The 20,543-nt window shown below is 45.0% G+C and overlaps 2 protein-coding genes across 3 annotated transcripts in view; one reads left to right on the top strand and one right to left on the bottom strand.

Annotated features, from left to right (window-relative positions):
• LOC128309537 (RNA-binding protein Musashi homolog Rbp6) overlaps positions 1-17,187 on the bottom strand; it is a 76,667-nt gene extending 59,480 nt beyond the window's left edge. For both annotated transcript variants that reach the window (XM_053045955.1, XM_053045954.1), the window contains exons 1-2: positions 17,046-17,187; positions 3,255-4,326 (exon numbers count right to left, since the gene is read on the bottom strand). In XM_053045955.1, the coding sequence (XP_052901915.1) occupies positions 3,255-3,349 (95 nt within the window). In that variant the 5' untranslated portion in view covers positions 3,350-4,326; positions 17,046-17,187. The remainder of the gene's footprint in view (positions 1-3,254; positions 4,327-17,045) is intronic.
• A 765-nt stretch (positions 17,188-17,952) lies between these two features.
• On the top strand, positions 17,953-20,530 carry LOC128299564 (SWI/SNF-related matrix-associated actin-dependent regulator of chromatin subfamily E member 1). The gene is made up of 2 exons (XM_053035568.1): positions 17,953-17,995; positions 18,116-20,530. The coding sequence occupies exon 2, from the start codon at positions 18,171-18,173 to the stop codon at positions 20,445-20,447; it is 2,277 nt and encodes a 758-aa protein (XP_052891528.1). The 5' UTR covers positions 17,953-17,995; positions 18,116-18,170; the 3' UTR covers positions 20,448-20,530.
• Positions 20,531-20,543: the final 13 nt, after the last annotated feature.

Genomic DNA, 20,543 nt, shown 5'->3' with positions numbered 1-20,543 from the left:
TGTGTGATTCGATCTGCTGATGAGGAGGTCCACGGGTTGCCGGCACCGGATACACATAAGCCTGGTTAAGGGGAGGACGAACGTGACGCAGCAGAATGCCAAGGGGCAATTCCTTCGTATTCACGCGGTGCCGAATCTGGCAACTCACTGCGTCGCCCCCGGGGGTGGAGTGAATAGTCAAGCTACACGCCACACCAATGGTCATGCAGGGTAACACGCTGCCACCAGAAGCCGATTTGCAGTTCGTTTAATTTTATCTTGCGTGTAACGAAGGAGGATTCTCCGCTTCGGCCAGTGTCGTTGCCGCTCATCCCATGGCTGATGCCCTGACCAGGTTCTGCTTCCAATGCCAAAAGTCGATGATGAGTTGGCACGTACAGGCGCAGGCGAAGAATAGCAATACGATTGATCTTTGTCACTGTCCCGTTTCTGGGGATAGAAGCGGACGGATTTTGAAGTTGACCTTGGTTGGCAGGGAATTGCACCTAGGATAAGGTGACTATTTGCCAGAAGTTATGGTTGATCTAGCGAGCAAAAACAAAGTGTTTGGTGGTCTCTTTTTGTAGTACAAGTCCGTTGGTTACTGCTACATTTAAACCAGTCAAGAAATCATAAATATCGACAAAACAGCCTACACCTGGTCCGTTTCTTTAACGTCGTTCCGGACGATAGTTCCAGGGAAGGTTGACATTTCTCACGGTACCGGAAAGGTTCTAATATGTATTCATGGGTTGATGGGAAATTTCAAAACAAAAAAAAAACAACCTATATATCACAATAGCAAAAAAAACGGACCCTTTTGTGCATTGAATTCCGGCAGGTAAAACCCTATTCCCTACTCTATATTCTATTCGCAAACCCAACAAAGTTAACTTTCTTCGGGCCAAATAAAAATTCCTTTTTTCGTCCCTTTTGCAGTGTGTGTACAATTGCCTCTCGCACACGTGAGGGTTGGAAGATCGTGCCGATGATGTGTACAACACCATCATCATTTGGACTTCCAAAGCAAAAAAAAACCCTTCGAAAACCTTAAACCAATCTTCTTATCGTTGTCGTGGACTTTTCCTCCATCACGAGGGGGCACGCTGGGAAAACATACTTTAACAACAAGCAGCATAATTTCATGCTGCTTGTTCGTTTATCGTGTCAATTTGTTTCTCATTTTCTCGCAACCACATCGCAGTTGACCATGGAAACTCGCACTCGCCACTCGAGAACGATCGCGCAGATGGCATAATCGATTTGGCATCGAGCGAAGAAAATCCATCCCCGGAGCAGTAGCGGTGGAGGAAAATTGTTTTCTCGTGGCCGCGCGCATGTGGCAGAGAGCAAATACTCTGCTGATGTGTGTGTCTGTGTTGCTGCCTGCAGGGAAATTAAATGGTCTCCCCACAGTTTGCGCGTCAACTAGTTCAAGGGTGATCGACATGGGGTCTGTGTGTGTTTTTTTTTTTTGGTCAACTTTGGTTTGGTCGATTGCGATTGCTCGGTCTTTTCTCCATTACTGCAATTGTTTTCGTTTCCGAAGGACAGACGGCAACAGTTGCCTGTATGTCGTTAAAATTTTGCAACCAATAAAACAAAAAACTGCCTTCATTCTGCGTGCACATTGCTTTGCCAGCGTTCTCCTAATTGCATTTGCATTACAAACGCTACAAACTGTCGTTTTACGATAAGTTAAAACAGGCGAATTATCTGTCACAAGCAAGCACAGGGCTGGAAAACCGCTTCTTCCCGTGCTTCTTCACCAAAAGGAAGATGGAAGATGCGCACTGCTGAGCAAAACGATCCTCAAAACCCCCCCCTTCCAGCGGCCATTTTCCGAGAAGCAGAGAGAGGGAAAACTGCACCAAGGTTCCCCACCACCCTTCGGCTTTTCTGTTGCCATTAGCATCGTCGGTAATGACATTGCCGCCTGCAACAAAAACCATTGCACCACCACCACCGGGCACTCGCATAACCGCGCTAAAAAGGAACGAACTTTTCGGACGAAATCCAATTAGCATGCGGTGCGTGGACCCCCGTGCGGAGATTGTAGGTGGGCAAGAATGGTGGTGTGGCGTGGTTCAGTAATAATTATTTCTTAGCGTTGCTTATTAACATGCACCAGGGCAACCAGGCCAGGGCGCTTCTTCTCCGGGCGAAAGAAGCATCTCTTCTTTCAGTTCCAGGAACCGTTGCGCCCCGTTTGTAGTAGAGAATTTGCCCATAACAACGATCCTTCCCTCTCTCTCTCTTTCTCTCTTTTCCTACACCAGAGGATGCACCTTTTAACTACGTTTGCTAATATTTTACGGAAAGATATGGGGCATCACCCTAGAAATTGAATATCTCTCAAAAAAAGAAGTAGCTAAGGAGACCGAGATTTGAACCCCGAACGGTTGAGTTGTTTCACTCGCGTGCTACCATCTATCCCATCCAATCAGGTACAGGTTGTAAGCGGTTAATAATCAATCAGTTCTACCAGCTCAAGATGATTTTACAGCAGATGACTTTGTACTCGGAAACCAACGGAATCAACTGAATGCATCCATAAATTTCTACACCAATTTTCATTAAACCATAAAAAAGGGGTGAGAAACTTCATTTCAAATCGTTATTGCAACAGCCGTGGTAACACTCATGCAAGCATCTTTCATTATTACACACGTACATCTTGCAATCTGTACAAACCCGCCATTTAAAGTCATGCCGGGCCAAATTTATTAGCAAAACAAAAAAGTCAAACAAACACTTCAAACTAATGCAATGAATCGAAGGAGAAAAGCGAGAAAATACATCAGAAATAAATTCCAACAATGAAGCTAATATGCAACCACGGCCGTCCATACGCACATACGCGAGACCATCAAACACACAGAACAATGGAGAAGGCATTAGAGGCAAAAAACGAAAAAAAAAAGAATAAAAGCTTAGCAGCAAACCTAAATTTTATAGAAGTAAATCGATACCAATTAGTGTAACATAAGTAGAGCTAAATGCTAAAGTAGATTAGTCGGTGGAGTAGATCCGTGTGTGGTTAGAAATATATTGACAAAAGTTTAGTTGACAACAACAAAACAACAATCCCCCTAAACACAATAAATGAGGTAAAAAAAAAACAGTGGAAAACTTTTCCGGAAAATGTTATTCATAATGTATCATAAATAAAATACGAAGTAAACAAAAACCAACCAAAAATAAAAACAAAAACAAACGAACTTCACAGCAGGGAGAAGAGTAAGAAACAGACACAAAAAACAAAGGGCACAAACCTTATGTTCGGTACGGGAACCGCCGTTGGGCCCTGTATCGGTGGAGGCACATTGTAGGGATACATTTTGGCAGGTATCGTACTTTCAAACAGCATTTTTCCGCTCTGTTTTCCTGCTGCTGTTGCTGCTTCTGCTGCTGCTGTTTCTTCTATCACTGGGCGCTGCTGCTGTCGGGTCTGCGTTTTTCTATATTCGGCCACAACAATACACTACCAATAGAAGCGGTTCTGGATGCAGGATGGGGGCGCAATTTTTTTTTTTTCAATACACTTTGCAGTATCGCCCCAACTGTCCTTTTCCTATTCGGTTTGCTCTACAACTGCCACTATAGTAGTAGAAATGGTAGTAACACTACTGAGATACGCTAGTTAGAGGATACGTTCTACGTTCGATGTGATGAGAGGGGGAGAGGCGGGGTTGTTTTTTTTTTTCAAACTGTTTGATATTGGTTTTGCTTTTTTGTTTATTATTTACTGTTTTCACGCTAATGATATAGCACACACTACTGTTCTGTTTTACGTTTGCGGTTATTTTACTTGGCTTTGTTTTGCACACTACTTAGTTTGTTTTTTTTTGTATTCTCTTATTTTATATTATTCTGAAGTATGATTACTAAAGACGCTCGGCCTTTGGATGAAACAACACACATACCAGAGATAAGAACGAAACTATTTAGATTCCAGATACTGTACAGACAAATGTATGCATAGATAGAGCGAGAGAGGGCATATATAAAGGTGAGTAATGCGGTGCCTATATAATGGTTAGAAGTTCCGAAATGCACTTTCTGTTCGCAAAACTACAAAACACTAAATCATATTAATGCATACATTACACGCGTGGCACACAGGTAAACAAACGCGTAGCCGCACGGGTTAATTTCGCTTCCAGGATCTTCTGATTGTGGATTACACCCCAAAACAAAACAACTTTCGCTTTCTAGTGGTGGATTATTTATATATATATATACGGTGGGTATTATCTGCTTTTCTATATTCTCACTATCGAAACGCACACTAACACACGCACACATACACATACGCTTCTTTGTTTTGCTTGTTTTTTTTTCACACTATATGGATACAGAAAGAATCAAAAAACCATTAGATAAGGTGAGAGTAGCTAAAACATGTAAATATAGATTACAGTAACGGTACGGCTGCTATAGTACTAGTGGTACGGAGGATTATACACGCAGCAAAAGGAGGCAGCATTGAGTAGGAGAGCGAGATATGGAGAATGTCTATGTCTATCTGCCACATGGATGGTAAAAAGTATGGAAGGTAAAGTGGCACCAGGTTGGCACAACACCCCCCTTCTCTACCTTATCTACGAATAATGCAGGCGATGTCCTGCCGAGAAGGCAGCATTACCGTTTAGTGTTAATTATTACAACAGATTCATCCCCTCCCTCCCGCACACTGCGCACACCCACCAGCACGCGATAAAGCGTCCTTGCAGCAGGACACAGGAGGATACGTTACGGAGTGCGAATGTGGGCAATACAGTGCGTGTGTCCTTTTACGATAAAGCAACTGCATACATAAACACACATTACACCGTGCGACTATCGAACACACAGCAACCCATGAACTAACCACTGAACGATACGGACGAGTGTGAGAGAGAAAGAGAAGAGAGATACACTAACGGACTAACGTAAAGGAGATACAGAAAGAGAGAGAGAGAGAGAAATGGAGAGCGAAAGGATGTGAAATAATGCACGTTACAAAATGACTTCTATAATTTAGCACCTTTTTGTACACATAAAGCTATCTCCTTTTCATATACTAAAAATTAATCCAGTATTTTAGACAAACGAAGCAGATGATAAGATAATTTTTTTTTGCTTTTAATCCAAACTAAGCCGCCTAACTAAGCAGGCAGAGGTTTTAGAATGTCGTTTGCCTTATATTATGTTACACACATTGTTCTAGTTCCATTAACCTAGCTTAAGTTGTCTAAAATACTGCTTACATGTGTATAAGTAAGTTTTAAAAACTATTAACAACAATAAATAATATAAACATATAAAAGTAAATTGTTCGATCATACAAACAGAATCGTACGTATGCAGAAACGTTAGCAAAAACGAAACGCAAACAAAGATAACAAACGAAATGACAATAGAAAGAGAGGGGAAAAAAGAAATAAATGCATTCCACGCCACGGTGCAATACAAGTACGCGATGTAATTCACACTATACACATTACATATATCGTTAGACTATTAATGGGCATATGGTTGGGCTTTCTCGGGGTATTTTTGTTCGCATAATGTTATGATACAACTCGCTCGCACTAAAACCAACGACAGCACACACAAACATAAAACGTAATGCACTAATCAACTAACGGAATAACCCCGATGCCGGTTCTCGGCTCTCTAGTGGTGGTAGTGTTTAGTACAAAGGTAGTGGGGTAGTACATACTAAGACGTTCTAAAGGGGCAGCATCTGCACGCAGCCACAGCGAATTGGGTGGTGGCGCACCGAGATGCAACGTTTTGCGTTCTAACTATAGCTATATGTCGCGCTGCGTTCCAGCAATCTAGAATTCATTCTATACGCTAAACTGGTCAGTTCAACATGGAGTAAGTTAATTACTGCACAAACTATTCGCTCCCTCCCGCAAAAGAGTATTCGTATTAGGCGGTATAAATGCTTTTGTAGCGACTGCAACTCGTCCAACACTATTGTATGTTTTTATGTATAAAGAGGATACGTGTTTACAGAAATCGCAAAACATTATATGCAAATCGTTAGACCTAACGCAAGTAAAACAAAAAAAGGAAGACAACACGACAGGATAAAAATGCATGGAAAGTGTGGGGTCTACTAAACTTTCCAAGTGTAAGGATGCGCTAATATTAGAGAAAGGAGACAGAAAGAAAGAATGTGTCGTTGCTTGCTTGCTTGCTTGCTTGAATGCTACTTTCTTAAAGTAAAGAAAATTTTGGTTCCAACTTCTAATACATTCTAATGCCAAAAACGAAAGAACAATCAAATGCAAATAATATGTTATAGTGGATGGATATAAAACAAGATACTATGTATACTTTTTTTCCGAAAACCCCTCCAAATAAAAGGAGTACTATAAGTTTCAAATTTTCTCCAGCAAATGATCGCGTTTCCTGCAGTGTGGAAACACAGTAAGAACACGAAATGGTTTACAATTGTAGCGCTATGCACGATGGCAGATAGCAAGACAAAAAGCATCCTTTTATTCATTCGTTTCTTTTGCGTTTGCAACAAATACAGAATGGTTGTAACAGTTTTAGTAGGTTTTGTTTTACTTTTTAAATACTTTTAGTTTCAAAAGTGTTGCGTTTATCTTTCAAATATAATTTTCTGTGAGGGAGTTTAAGATTAAATAATATCATCAGCCTTTCGCTCAATTTCCCTAAGCACTTGTGTCCTTAAATGCTATTAGTATTGGGGCTATAAAACGTTTGATAATGATGCACTGTCATTCGTCAGTCTACTCTAGCAGTTTTGTGTCAGAAGTGTGAATTTACCCACCTTTCGCTGGGAACCATGGGACATGGCGTGTAATCGCATCATACTGGGCCCTTTCTTACAGTTGAAGTTTGGGTGCCTCTCGCATCTGCATTTTCGCATCATTTGTTTGTTTTTTTCTTCTTCTGTGACTATGTTAACTTGTGGTTTTATATATTATCTCTTTACATTTATTATTAGTTCATTTGAGTTTTAAGTGCCTTTCAATCTTTTTCTTCTTTTAAAGTAACATATTGTGTATATGTTTAGTTTTTCATTTTTTGCTATATTATCTCTTCGTTTATCTCATCGTTTTTATTAAGGCATAACATTTCCGTGTACCCACATAGTATAGCCTATAAAATAAAGCATTGAAAGCTAAATGTAATGGAAACCGGTCCGATAAAAAAACACACCATTAAACAAGATCGCACAGACAATTTCTGTGGAGATAAAATACACCCATTGGAAACAAACGACCGAACGGATCGAAGCACAATATGATCGATAATCGGTCAGCATCGCGCGGAGGAAATTGCCATTTTCCCATTCCTCGCTTCCATGCCCCAACTGTGGCGGCCGCTCACTCGTTCGAGAAGCGAGATTGATGCCATTCCAACACCGGCAACAAAAAAAAGGGCGGCAATAAAAGAGCGAAACCCAGCAACACCGATCTGTGCAACGAAACGAACATTTTTCTCCTCTCGGTTCCATCTGCATTTTTAATCCCAACATGGTCGAGAGGAAACCAAACAAAAAAGTAGTGTCTTCGTCGCAGTGTACAATATTCGACAGCTGATCTTCATACGAAAGCCGCCTTTCATCCTTTCGCCCCCAGATTAACACGGTGTTAAATAATTATTCAAATTTAATGCTTTGCCCTCAGCGACCGAACACCCGATCGGGTTAACTTTGGAAGGAAACCAAAGTTTAAAGAAAAATTCGTGTCACACACAAGCGCACCCCGATGGTCAACAACAACAAAGAAAACGGATATGGGACGACCGGGTACACCGGTTGTCAAAAAATACCTAGTAGTACAAATTAATTCTGGACCGTAATCATTAAAAGTTGAACAGGCCCGTACCCCGCCAGCAAAGCTTCATCAACGAACCTTTCTGTTCTTTCATCCACCATTCTTTCATCTTCATTGATGGTTGCCATCGGTCGGTGTACGAGCAGTACCAGAACCAGAAAAAAAGCATCTTCCTAAGCATATTCAACAGCCTTCGTTCACAACGGGGGTGACCGATGCAGAAGACGACCAACCAGTGCGCGCTGTCCCGTAAGCCAACGCCCGTCAATTAAACATCATTGGAACGAAATTAACCGCACCGCACATTACTGCTCCACATTCCTTCGCTGGTTCGCCCGCGAGCTTTGGGACAAAAAACTTGCCACACTCAAAGCAGTGACCATGGAGGGACGGAAAAGCAGAGAAATATTCAAAATAAAGCCCCTAGTTGGTGGTGTGTTCACGAGCAGCGAAAAAGTACATTGCCTCGTTTCGCTACTTACCGGTCACTAACGTTACGCAAAAAAGTCGGCTTTTTACTTCCCGCCAAAAAGTGAATAAAGTGATTGCAATCGTAAAACGGGATTACAAATCGGAGTAGAATTTAAATTTTATTACCTTCAACACACACCACCCACGGAGTCAGGTGCTGGTGGTGTGCCCGTTGTGTGTGTTTTTTTATGAAAACAACAACATTAGGAAACAAAGTTTTAATTTTCCCGCGTTTTACTTTTATACACCATATCACCGACATGAGATTGTAAATGTTTGGATTTGCTGCTGCAAGCCCCGGTACGGTACCGAGAAGCCGCTTTGATAACTTTTACCGAATTGGAAAACTTTTCCCAGCCCTCGCCACACTTCCCATCCATTTGGGGGCCAATGGTTTCTGGGAAGGAAAATCGATTAAAAGAGATAATATGAAGGGCGACTTAAGGTGTGGTAAGTGGACCTTCAGGTACTTCATCACTTCGGCTCGGTAAGATCGGTTTAATACCGAAACCAGGCACCGCGCTTTTGGGGAGCAGAATGTTCTTTTTGGTGTCCAAAGAAAGTTTCTTCGGAGGTGGAGGAGGGTGCTCCGTCGGACATTATAGAACATTTAAGCCAAACAAATCTTTGATCAATCGAATTTTCGATTTGATCCGATGTGTCCGCGATATTCCACCAATAAAAGCCATGGATAATTTTACTGTTGGGTTGATCTGATTTAACAGAATCTTTAAGTTCCCTCTAGGATTCATGAGTCATCCAGTATACATGACCTCCAGCAATGATGTCTTCTAGAGTCGATTCCTCATTTGAATGATTCTACAATAAAGAAGATGAAAAAAAGTACAACACTATTTCGACTACTCCATAAAACTATGCAAATTTATCAGTTCAATCATCGAACATTGTCGTGTTTGTCTAACCGCAGAGCTCATAAAGGTCTCGCTCACCTCCTTGCAGTTTAAACCGCATTTATCTTCCAAATAGCTACGTTTTTTATTCCTTTTTCTACCACAAATGACACTTTTGGCAATGACCAATTGTAAGATGCCAATAGTATACCCGAGCTGAGTACTACATCTTGGATCATCTTGGTTCTTTCACCAGAATCCTCCCAAGTTTAGATAAGACATCAAACGCCATCAAACAGAAAAGGAAAGAACAAATATGCAAGAGAGAGCTGTCATGAAAACATAAACAATGAGCGCGCTCTGTGCGCTTGTGTACAACAGAACAACAACATCACAATCCCCCCGCTGGCGTACACATGTAAAAGCGTGACCAGCATCATCGAGAATGTCGTGATGCACACACCCACACACACACACACTCCGAACAAAGCATTTGCCTACTCGGATGCACATGCGATTGTTTGCATGCTGCGCAAGCTAACTCGCGCGATCCTTTGTGTAGCGCGCATCCCATGCCTGCTCAGTTTCAGCCTGCTCCACAAATTTCAAGACCAAAACGCTAGAATTGGGTTCAACCAAAGGTTCGTTCCCCTGCATGGGCACTAAGGGATACGCTTTTGCAAAATAATTAAAACACAAAAATGGCAACATATGCGTGTTTGGTAGGAACGTCAGTAGCGCAAGCCGGGCGACGCACGGTTTCTGGAGAGCGCAACGCAAACGGGAAGCGATGAATACATTTCATTTTATATTGTGCACCGGGATGATGAAGTTCGGCCACACAGTAACGGGAGAAAGGGGGGGAAACAAAGAAACAACAGAAGAAGAAAAAAACCAGAACGTGTGAACGTGTGTTTGTGCGCGCCCATAACCTTGGACCAGCTGCAAAAGTTGCGTCCCTCGAGCGTGTCCAAACGCCAAGGCCCCCGGCAGTTGGGGTTCACGTCCCCTCACGGAACAGTGCACAAAATGAAAAAATAGAAATGGAGCCAATGGGAGTCAACAGTCAGTTCCCTTGGTTTAACGCTGTGTATTCTCCAGCCCATACACACACACACACACACACGCACACATTCACATCAATGCGCGAGATACGCGACGCATCGTGGAGAAAATGGACGCGCGGGCTGTTGCGTGTGTCCATGCGTTGCCATGGTTTTGTTTACGTCGACGAACTGCAGATGGAGATGACAGATGACGCGCACTACACCGCTCGCCATTGCTTTTCACTCGCGGGCATTAAGCCGGACTGGATTACTGTAACAGTGACGCACAATTTTAATCGAGCCCCGCCGGTCGCACAAATTAACAGTGTGTTGTATTTTAATTTCTGTTAACCGATGGTGTTGGAAACAAGAACCATCGCAGCACACACTGTGTCAAGATACGTTCTATTTACGTACAGTCAGTCAGAGGCACGTTCCTATTCGAATGACCACGTCCGTGTACTGTACGGGTAGAAATCAATTTATCAAAAATTACCACTAAAAACCCAACCATTTAACCTTTCCCACAGGCAGGGGTTAATTGAATGTACAAATAAGGCAATTTCCTGCAACACAAGCGTTCTGTAAACGGGGTGGTGTCCCGTTAGCATCACGTTCTAACTAAAATTAACGCAACACTGCCGCTGCATGCGCTGCCATCGTTGCGGTGGTAAAGCAAAAAAAAAGCAACCCGAGTTTGGAACAGTTTCCCATCGCATGCTAATAAGATGCAAAAATAATATCCACACTTTGTCAAACCTGTGCTAAATTCGCTTCCACTACAGGAGCGGTACAGGATAAATTGGGTGTTTTATAACAAACCCTATTTTTAATGCATTTTCCATACTTTCCCAACCCACCTTTCCATCAACCCGTACGGCACCGGGCGTTCGTCATTTCGCCAACGCTTTCCCATTCGTTGTGCCATGTAAGTGAAAGTGTTGCCCATGTACTAAACGATCGAGAACACGCAACTGGAACTCACACTCTCGCTTACTTGGCTGCAAAACACTCCGGAAACGGCTCAATCGACCACCACCGGCGTGCGCGCTACACAATAACATTGTAATTAAAATTCTGTACCCATTCTTTTTCGCATAATATGCATTTAACCGTCACCATCAGCGCCAGGGGCTTTTGTTTGTTGTACACTGTGGGGTATGGGGCGGTGGGAGCGTTGTGTAGTACACGCGAGTCGCGAGAAGAATTTATAATGTTGTGCTGTTTCTGCTTTTTTGTTACATCCACATACTTTTGAGGATGGTTTCGATCTTGCGGTAACTTTTAAGAGTGGCTAAACGGTACGAAACAAGATGGTTTAAGTGGAGTAGGGAAGTAGTGCTTAACTTTAAGAATATTCGTAGAGGTACTAGGAATAAGGCACTGTAAGGGATTGACTAACAAGAAGCGAATCTCAAGTGTGAAGTGTCCTCAAAGAAATCATGCTATTATTGGAGAACTACCAGAGCATTCTTCAAGCGTTGAAGATGTCACCATTACCAATGTTGGTTGAATGTTATTCATCATTCGCGATACAGAATTAATCTTCAAATGGAATGAATGACTCACAAAATTCGATGAATCCTCATCGTTCTGAGGATTCAAGAATGTTTTGAGAGTAAAATCCTAATTTGAATGACTCTTTTCAAACGATTCATTACGCAGAACACTTGTTTCAAGCATTAAGCAAAAGAATATTGAGCAGTATTGGTCGAATTTCCCGTCCAATTGTGTATCTGGTCTTGAATGGCAGAACCAATAAAAACGTTACCAAACCCTTTTTGTTTTTAAAAAGCCCTGACGCAGAACCCATCAATACCCCCGGTCTATTCAGACACTTCCACTTGCCACTTGCTCTTGTTCAAACGATTTAGTTAACCCCATTAATCATCGGGCCACATTACTGCGTTGCGGTGTCGGCATCTGGTTCAATCGATGACGTTCGCAAAAGAACCCTACGCTACCGTGTTCCACCGTCACCTTGTTCTTCCGCTGTAACTCCACCCAGGCGTGTAGGTTTCTACCCCTCAAACGGATGGCCTTTCCGCCACAATCGATACCACAATCGAGCATAATCATCATCCCTCGCCCCAACGGTTATTGAGATTTTGGGGGGGGGTAGAACCTGCCCCCCAGGCGATGCCACCTTCCACAGCATAGTTGCCATTTGCTGCCATCTTCAGCATTCAAAGCTAACCCGACCCGGTACAGTAACGAGCGCGAGCAACAGCAACGAAAAAAATGGGAGCCTTTGGGCTGTTAGGGCCCGGTTAGGTCGACCGATTTTGGCCGGATATTTATAGGGTCCCCACATGTGTTTATTTTAACGATGATTATGAAGATCAAGCACACACACACACACACACATACAAGAGCGCGCGCACATACAGCCTTAAATATGCTGACGGACAATACGGGACAAATGGTTTTCTTTTATCCATATCAACCGGAGGGGTTGTATTGGTGGCAAAAGGTACTACTTCCGGTTTCCGTTCGAGTTGCACTGAGGCGACACTTAACATAAATAACTGTGTTATTGTTTTCTTTTTCATTTGCAACGTTCTCTCTTTTTGTTTCGCTACTCCGTTGGTTTGTTTTATTTCTACGGCTGGATACATTATTTGCGGCCCTATTTATCTTCCTCATTTTCGGAGTGGTAGACACATGTTACATATTTGTACTACGATTTTAGGTTATTTATTAATTAACAAAGTGTCGTCACCCGAATGGAACAGGATTTCATTCCAACGGGGAAGTTTGATATTTTGAGCGAGAGGAGAAGGTTACATAAGCACCAACATTTGTTGCTTTTTTTCCTCGCCAATGTAACGCTCCAAAACGGTCATCAATGGTGGCGCCTATGTTACCTCCCACCGGAACGGTTGTGCGGTAATTCCAACAAATTCGACCAAGCCACTAAAAGCGTTCTTTGCACCGGTCACTGACAGCCGGGTTTCGAGAGTTGCACGTTGCAAAGCACTGTTATGAATCCCAGAACTCCCACGGTATTCCCGGCATTGCCCGGTCCGTTCTATCCTGAGAAGCGCACCGATGAAAGAAAGCCGTGGCAAAGGGAATAAAAATCAGCACACTTGAGAATTCATTTTTTAATCGTTTCGTTTCGCTTTTTTCTTTTGCTGCCCTGCTCTACACTGGGGTTCTTTCATATCTGGAGCACCCGCCCTTGTGTTTCCCACGTCACCCTCCTGACGGTTTTAACTTCCAAGCCGCTTTTACTGTTTTGCGTCAGCAAAATTCTGATCCCCTTCGTGGTCTTTAAGGGAGGTTATGTATGGGGTTTTTTTTTACGCCAGAGTGCGCATTTTGTCTCATTCGCATCACCACGGGCACTTCGTTCGCGAATAAAAGAGACAGCACACAAAACAACACCCCGCAGCAGGATTGGAAGAGCAAAACGCTAGCGTTTGTTGGGGGCGGTGGAGATGCAAAAAATAAAAATGACATCGTGATATGCAACATCGTACCACAGGAATGAGCGGAATCTGGATATCCCGGGGTTCCGGTTCTCTCCTGCTTATGCTCCGGTGATGGTGCCGTGCATGCAACTTTACTTTCTGATTTGCACTATTACTACCAAACGTAGCAATGGGAGTGATCCTGCACCAGGTGATCCCACGTAAGCCACCCGGAGAAAAGAAAAAGAAAGTGATTTCGTTTGCGAACGCATTCTGTAACGCACACACACTTTTGCCTTGGAACTCCATGTAATATTAGTCACACGGTTTTTTGCTGCGGTATGAAGCTTCTTGCTTTTAGTTTTCGCAGTATCCTGCAGGATAATTTCATGTATCCAGGCGACTCCACCGAACGTCACACAAACGTCAGATAAAAACGCCATTTTCAAATCTCTGCTCTCATCGCTCACTCTCTCTTTCGCTCACTTCGCAAGGACTAAAAAGAGAGGGTGTAAGTATATGTATGTGTGTGGATATGTCATGGCGACGGAGAAAAACAACACGCCGCCAAGGATATCGAATGCGCCCTTCACCCACGCGCTTGCATCCAACAGCTCCAACAAACAGCAGCTTGTGTTTGATCGTTGTGTTGCAATGCAGCAGGCGAAACCCGGCTAAAGAAGACCAAGCGACCTGATTCTTCCTGTTTCCCTTCTTCTTCCTCCTTCTATTTTTCTGTTGTCATACAAACACACATGCCATCATCAGTGGTTGCTTTATGCGGGTTTTTTTCAAACGCAATGGCTGCTGTTCCGCCATCAGAGCTTGTGCATCGTCATGTTTATTCGTCATGTGTCCGCTGAAACATCGCGAATCCAATATTCGTTTCATTCTTTTGGCGCAGTTTACGGTACAGAATTATTCGGTTTTCGGTTTTCCATTTTAACATTTAACTTCTCCTAACCCCACTTCATTACAGACATTGCATTTCTGGTTTCGGCAAACCAGGAGGATTAAAAAAATATATACCCTTAAGGCGCTGTCCTTTTTTGTGCTCCAGATAGTTATTTTCATTCGCATTCTCGAATCCCTCTATATCCTTTTCTCGTGCTTTCTCCCTCACTCTTTATCCTTTCCTTCTTCGCTCTTGCTCGTACGCTCTCTCACTCTCTGTCTCTCTTTCTCTCACTCTCCAGGATATTTTTACAGTTAGCAGCACTATTTGAGGTACATAAATGCACGCACACTCGCTAATAGAACAAACCACATAAAAAAAAAGTAAGAACAGGATACACCAAAGGATCAGACGAACAGGACCAAAATGACACACACACGCGCAAACACATTCACGCACGTACACACACACATTCACAGGCACACCACGTCTTTCCCAAGGGCGACGACAGCAGCTGAGGAGAGTTCTAAACGAGCTACAGAAACGCACATCTGTCGGTGGTCACAATATCCTCCTGCAACCTGGGCTGTTTTGGAGCAGCCGTTTCTGATTTTTTTTCTTATTTACTCGATATACCAACACACAAAACGAGGGGGGAATGCGTTCAGTAATAGAGCCCAACTCACACGCACACAAAATCGCGTTTCTCACAGAACACACCGCGCGCGCGTTTCTATCACGACCCTTGCTACTCTCACACAACAGAGAGGACTGGCAGCTGCGGCTTCTTGATCGTGCGTATCAAATATGTACGCAAGAGGGCGCCCGCGCCCGTGTGTGTGTGTGCGCGCGTATAAAAAGGGAACCAGTCACCACCAGCACCACCACTACCACTATTCTTCATCCATCATCTTACCAACGCGTTCCTTCGCTACACTTCTTCTAGCGTGTGATCAAATCATTCTCACCGACGGCACTTAAAGGCAGAATGATATAAAAAAACACCGTATATCCCCACGATGCACAATGCGCACACACACTCGTTTACGCTACACACAAAACAGGCTTCAACGCGAGAGACGCGGAATCGCACACATGAATTAAACAACAAAAATGCGCGTTTCCTTTCGTCGGGAAGTTCTTTATGCTGTGTTTTTGTTGTTTTGATACTCTGGCAGAAGGCCCTCTCTCTCTCTCTCTCTCTCTTTCTCACTGCGGACTTCTTTTGTTATGGTACTAACCCTGTCTCACTGCTTCACGCATCGCATCATTGAAGCCCCAATGAAATCGTGGATGAGAACGGACCGGGGGCTGAAGAACAAGGAATAAACGCGTCTTTTGCTGTTCTTCCATTCGCTTCTTCCACACACACACACACACACACATACACAACGTGCTTGGAGCACCGACATTATTTATTTCTTCACACTCGCACACGCACGCACACACGCCGCTACTTTTCCATCTTCTTTGCTTCTACACACGCTTTCGCTCTTTGTGCTTCCCCCTGTCGTTGGTGCGTGATGGTCTTCACCATGCGGCCACCCCTAAACGGCAGTGGCTCCTTCCCTTTTCCATTGGATCCTTTTCCGTTCTGTTACAAAAACTCGTTTTTTCCGCTTGTTTCTCTTTTGTTTGGGGCAATCGGTTTTGGCTTTTTTGCTTCGTTCTACTTTGTCTGCTTTGCCTCAACAGCCCTGCTGTGCGCTTCTGCTGATGTCTGCGTTTCCCTGTTCCGTCAAGCGAACGCATGCCGCCTGCTGCTCTCCGATTGGTACAACAGACGCCGGTTTCTTAGATTACTTACGTTCTTCGTTTTCTGTGCGCCACCTTGTTCGACCCAGTCCACCGATTATCCTTGACAGGCAAACCACATGCTCCCAAAGCGCACACAGCAAAGAAGCGTTCTCGAGGGCTAAACGTACGCTTGAAAGGAGAATTGAGAAGAAAAGAAATCCTTCTTCGCACGTGTGTGCGTGTGTTTGTCCAGCCATAGAATGTCGTCGTACGACAGGATATATTGTGCCGAAGGAACACAGTCGAAAAAATTGCCGAGCATCTGAAGCAAAACACGCACCAAATATGAAGCAAAGGAAGAACGCCAAATGGCGACACCAATTGACAAATGGCAATAGGAATGAATGAGCGTTCCTTTTTAGTTTGCAGATCCTTTCCGGTTTGTCAGGTAAAAAAACAGGGAAGGTAGAAACCACGGCTACTTGATTCGCTCTACTTCAGAATACAGCAACGCACTAAAACATACCCGCATTCGTAGGAAGGGATCGCCAGCAATGGCTGCTTATAATTTTTTTCGCTGCATAAAATGGAGGCTCCCAGGTTTGGATCCGCACGCCATGAAGCGAGTGGACATGATGCTAATCAATTTGGGATCAAAACCAGCCTACTTTTATACGAAATTCACTCACTAACGTAACAATAGCCACCTTTCAATGCCACAAAATCACATCTGAACGAAGTTTGGTAGATTGCAGTATTATTATTCGCTACGTAGGGCGTTTGAGAACACGCTGCACGACTTAGGAACTAATCAAACGAACAACAATTTCATTATCACTCACATTCACTTTGTATGTTAGGGGCGGGGGGGACGCGCGAAAATGCTGCGAAACACTTTTCCTTCGGCAGGATACAGGATAATCTTTTTTCCAAGATCGGTATAACGAGAGCCACGGAAACGACACGTCTGTACTCTTGCAAGCGTTGGAAGTAAGTGCGTGCGAGAGCAAACCCTAGAGCCAAGCTCGGTCAATAGTGAGAAACTTGAAGCGAGCGTTCAACTGACAGCCTTTCTGTAGCCGTGGGAGGAAGCGAGTACGCAACGCGTTCCCTTCGTCGCTAGCTGTTTCATCCGCGGTGAGTTTGAACGTGCGTCGTTACCCAATTGACGGAAAATATCTCACGGAACTCAAGCATCGTTCGACTAATAGTTTCCATTTCATTCGACTAGTCGTAGTTCGTGGAACGTTTTTTCTTTCATCGTTGCTTTCGATTTTCCAATTTGCTCTGTCTGTGATCACATCTTGTCGACTGGACGTGGATATATAAGTATTCTTTGTGGATTCCATTTGTTAGCATATAAAACGTTGTTTAATCTACGATTAAACGTTGTAGAAAAATCGTAGAAAATGAAAACAGATTGAACTATCTATCTATCTATCTATCTCTCTCAAGCTGAACTCACGTTCCATAGATCATCTCACTGCACAACGAACGCGTTCATAAAACTGCTCACTATGGCTTGTCTGATCAAAGAACTATGGTTCTCACTATGGTGGTTTTTTATTTCAATATTTCGTCAAACTGTATATTACAACTTTAAGTATTTTATATAGCTTTTTTCACTTTTTAAACTTCAAATGTTGCAAAATTCATGGCGGAACGAAAAATTATTTATTCATACGTCTTCCGTACGAGCAAACGTCTGCACTTGAAACGTCTGCTCCACGAGCTGTCACCAAACTGTCAAAATTCTTCTGATGGGAAAAAGTAGCGTCTAGCATTGCATTGGGTAAGAAAAACCTCTTTTTTCATGCAAATTAGAACATTTCGTTGCTATTTTACAGTTGTTGCTCTACCTCAGACACTCCGTCGAACCTTTTTTACCGTTGTGTGCAAATTGTGCTTGCAGGAAAATCTTTTAAAGGCTTCAACTTGCGGACGCCGTTCAGAATCGGAAAACCAAAATGGCGCTGCCTGCCAACTATAAACACAACATACCGGGCCCGTCGATGCCTCCGCAACGATTACGCCCATCGGGCTCGGGCGCCGACCGGAAGGACAATTCCAGCCCCTTCATGCACAACCCGCACGGTAATCCGGCGTTCAACCCGCAAAAGATGGGTAAGGCTTCTGCCGCGTCCGAGTCGAAAATGATTAAGCCACCGAAACCGCCGGAGAAGCCCCTGATGCCGTACATGCGCTATTCACGCAAGGTATGGGATTCGATCAAGGCTTCCAATTCCGATCTGAAGCTGTGGGAGGTGGGCAAGATCATCGGTCAACAGTGGCGTCTGCTGCCGGATTCGGAAAAGGAGGAGTACATTGCGGAGTACGAGCTGGAGAAAGCGGAACACGAGAAGAACATGAAGGCGTACCACAACTCGCCGGCCTACCTGGCGTATCTTACGGCACGCAACAAGGTAAGGCCCGGTGATGGTGATGGGCACGAAACATCATCGCGGTCAAGTTCGAAGGGCACGCAAGCCGATCGGCGCATTGACATTCAACCGGCGGAGGATGAAGATGATCCGGACGATGGGTACTCGTTCAAGCACGTAGCGTATGCTCGATTTTCGCGCAACCATCGGTTGATAAACGAAATCTTTTCTGACGCGGTAGTCCCGGACGTTCGTTCGGTGGTGACCACGCAGCGCATGCACGTGCTAAAGCGTCAGGTGCAGTCACTTACGATGCATCAGATGAAATTGCAGCACGAGCTGCAGCTGATTGAAGAAAAGTTTGAAACGCGCAAGCGGAAGTTTGTCGAATCGAGCGAAACGTTTCAAGACGAGCTGAAAAAGCACTGCAAACCGGCAGTGGACGAGGACACGTTTCAGAAGATGGTTGACCGGCAGTACGAGATGATGAAGCGAGACCGTTTGCGGGCCCTTGAGGAAGCCCAGAAGCCACCCGCACCGGTTCCGGCACCAACTCCCACACAACAAACACCAGCCGGACCTGTGAAAACAGACTCGGACCAATCGCAAGAACAAGCCACTACAAACGAAGGTTCTGCTGAGGGCGATACTCCGGCAGGTCCGAAGGCAGAATCAACTGAAGCTGCCCGTGATCGGTCACCGCCAGCGGCAGCTGTCTCGGACGAATCTCAAGGATCGCAGGATTCTTCGGCTGGTGGACCACAACAACCGCCGGTTGAGAAGATGGACACTACGGAAGACACTAAACCGGATGTGAAAGATGAAAAGGTGGCTGTCACTGTGTCTAAAATGCCGACGGAAGTGACCAAGGAATCAGTTGTACCGGCCCCGAATCCTCCGGCCGTTCCAGATCAGCAAGTTCCGGCTTCGACGCTACCACCAGGTGTTCCTTCTACTCCCCCATCTCAGGGAGGAATTCCTCCAACGCCGCCGGTTGCTACAACACCACCAGCAGAGCCCAAGCCGGAAGTTCCTCCAAGCTCCACCGTACACCACACTGGTCCTACTCAACCACCGCAGCCGGCCACACACCATACGGTCGTTCATGGTGCGTATCCACCCCATGCCGCTCCAGTAACTTCAGCGCCCTCCGGACCAGCCCCACACCAAGCGCCGATTGTACCCACGCCCCCACCACCATCCCACACTCCAGAATCGCAGGTTCCACCGCCGAACGTAACCGTACCGCATCATCAGCCTCCCCATCCCCCTCCCCACCTCATGCCGCCGCATATGCAACCGCATCCGGGCATGCCCGCTCATGGGCCCACATTCCCCGGCTATCCGCATGCTGGTTCACCACGTGCACCGTACTATCTGTCAGGGTACGGGGCACACCCACAACCGTACGGTCAGTACGGGCACTATCCGTACCATCAACAGTATGGACCTCCGCCACCACCACCCCCCGGCAGCTACGTAACAGGCGGTGTCCGACCACCCGGTGGACCGCCCGGACCGATGGGGCACTATGGGGAGGTGCATCCCCATCCGGAGGCACACCACGGCTACGGGCCACCGCCACCGACGGCCGGTGGCGCTGGCCCACCCGGTGGTACGCCACCCGCACCAGGCGCACCACCACCCACACCGACGATGGTTACAGCAACGGCTACTGTAACGCCCCCAACGGGACTACCATCAGTGGCTCAGCCTGAACCGGGAGAGATTGAGCCGGAAAAGGCACCAGTTCCGGTTACCGTAGCGACTCCTCCAGTATCTACGCCGGCGTCGAAGAAGCGTAAGAAGGGTGGCGCTGCAGCAGCTGCCAAACAAGACGATGCGGACAAGAAAGACGATTGATTTTACTTCATGCTTAAAAGATAAGAGACTTCAATTCAATGTAACTTAAAGGGAAGCCTTTTAATAAATCTTCTTATTTGCCACTATAACCATTGA

Source organism: Anopheles moucheti, chromosome 2 (genome assembly GCF_943734755.1).
Source record: "Anopheles moucheti chromosome 2, idAnoMoucSN_F20_07, whole genome shotgun sequence".
Lineage (NCBI taxonomy): Eukaryota > Metazoa > Arthropoda > Insecta > Diptera > Culicidae > Anopheles > Anopheles moucheti.
The sequence above is the reverse complement of the archived record's forward strand: the minus strand, read 5'-3'. Positions and strand labels throughout refer to the sequence as shown.

Excerpts from the sequence above, each read along its gene's own strand:
- LOC128299564 (XM_053035568.1), top strand. The coding sequence starts at position 18,171 with ATGGCGCTGCCTGCCAACTATAAACACAACATACCGGGCCCGTCGATG.